This window comes from Setaria italica, chromosome III (assembly GCF_000263155.2).
Source record: "Setaria italica strain Yugu1 chromosome III, Setaria_italica_v2.0, whole genome shotgun sequence".
Taxonomy (NCBI): domain Eukaryota; kingdom Viridiplantae; phylum Streptophyta; class Magnoliopsida; order Poales; family Poaceae; genus Setaria; species Setaria italica.
In genome coordinates, this window is record NC_028452.1 from 14,679,047 (window position 1) to 14,680,167 (window position 1,121).

At 55.9% G+C, this 1,121-nt stretch overlaps 1 protein-coding gene across 1 annotated transcript in view; it reads left to right on the forward strand.

The window, feature by feature from the left end:
* The first annotated feature begins 250 nt into the window (after positions 1-250).
* Positions 251-1,121, forward strand: part of LOC101781465 — a 3,458-nt gene continuing 2,587 nt past the window's right edge. The window contains exon 1 of the mRNA XM_004963625.1: positions 251-742. Coding sequence (XP_004963682.1) covers positions 251-742 — 492 coding nt within the window. The remainder of the gene's footprint in view (positions 743-1,121) is intronic.

The following is a 1,121-nucleotide window of genomic DNA, read 5'->3' on the forward strand; positions in this document are numbered from 1 at the left end:
CCTGTCCCTTCTCACGTTTGTCACCCTCTGTTGTATCAGCTACTCTGTTCTCCTCCTATGTATGAACTTTATGTACCGTGGTTGTGTTGTTCTGGTGATTCACCTCACCTCATGAATGTAACCCCTATGAACTATGTTATCATCTCCTGGAACGTCCGCGGTCTCGGTGAGCACGTCAAACGCTCTGTCGTTCGCGACACCCTCGTGAACGCCCGCCCCAGCATCACCTGCCTCCAGGAGACTAAGCTCGATGATCTCCATAACACCCCCCCCCTCCGCCTTCCTTCCCAGGAACCTGGACGCATACCTGGAAATTGACGCCACCAACACCCGGGGAGGCGTGATCACCGCCTGGGATTCTACTGCCTTCACAGCAACATCTTCTCTGTCGCAGCGCCACTCCCTCACAATCTTCCTTCGCTCCACGGCCTCCGACTACAGTTTTGCCGTCACCAATGTCTACGCACCTTCAAACCGTAACGATTCCCCTGCTTTCCTGGCCGATCTCCGGGCGCTCGCCACACACATCCCCGGATGTTGGCTCCTAGCCGGGGATTTCAACCTCACCCGATCTGCCGCGGACAACAGCAATGGTTCTTTTCATTCCTCACTCGGCGATGCATTCAACGTAACAATCGATCACCTCTCGCTTATCGACCTCCCCCTTCTTGATCGCCTCTACACTTGGTCCAACCACCGCCAGACTCCAACCCTCGCGCGCCTGGACCGCGTTCTGTTCAATGTCCCCATTAACACTACCTTCCCAAACTCCTTCCTCCGATCCCTTCCCAAACCCACCTCCGACCACACCCCATTGCAGCTGAGCTTATCCACCTCTACACCCAAAACCTCCCTATTCCGTTTTGAAAACGCATGGCTGAAACACCCCTCTTTCCTCCCCTTCATCCTCCCTGCCTGGCATGGTTCCTCCACCCTCGGCGCGGCGGCGCATGGTAAGCTCGCTAAAGGCTGTGCGGTGCGTGTCCAAGTCCTGGGCACGCCGCAACCGCAGACCACTATCTATCTTCCCCAACTGCAAGTTTGTGATTTACCTTCTTGATGTCTTCGAGAGATACGTCTTCTGTCCGCAGCGAACTTCACCTACGCACGGCCTGCCAGGA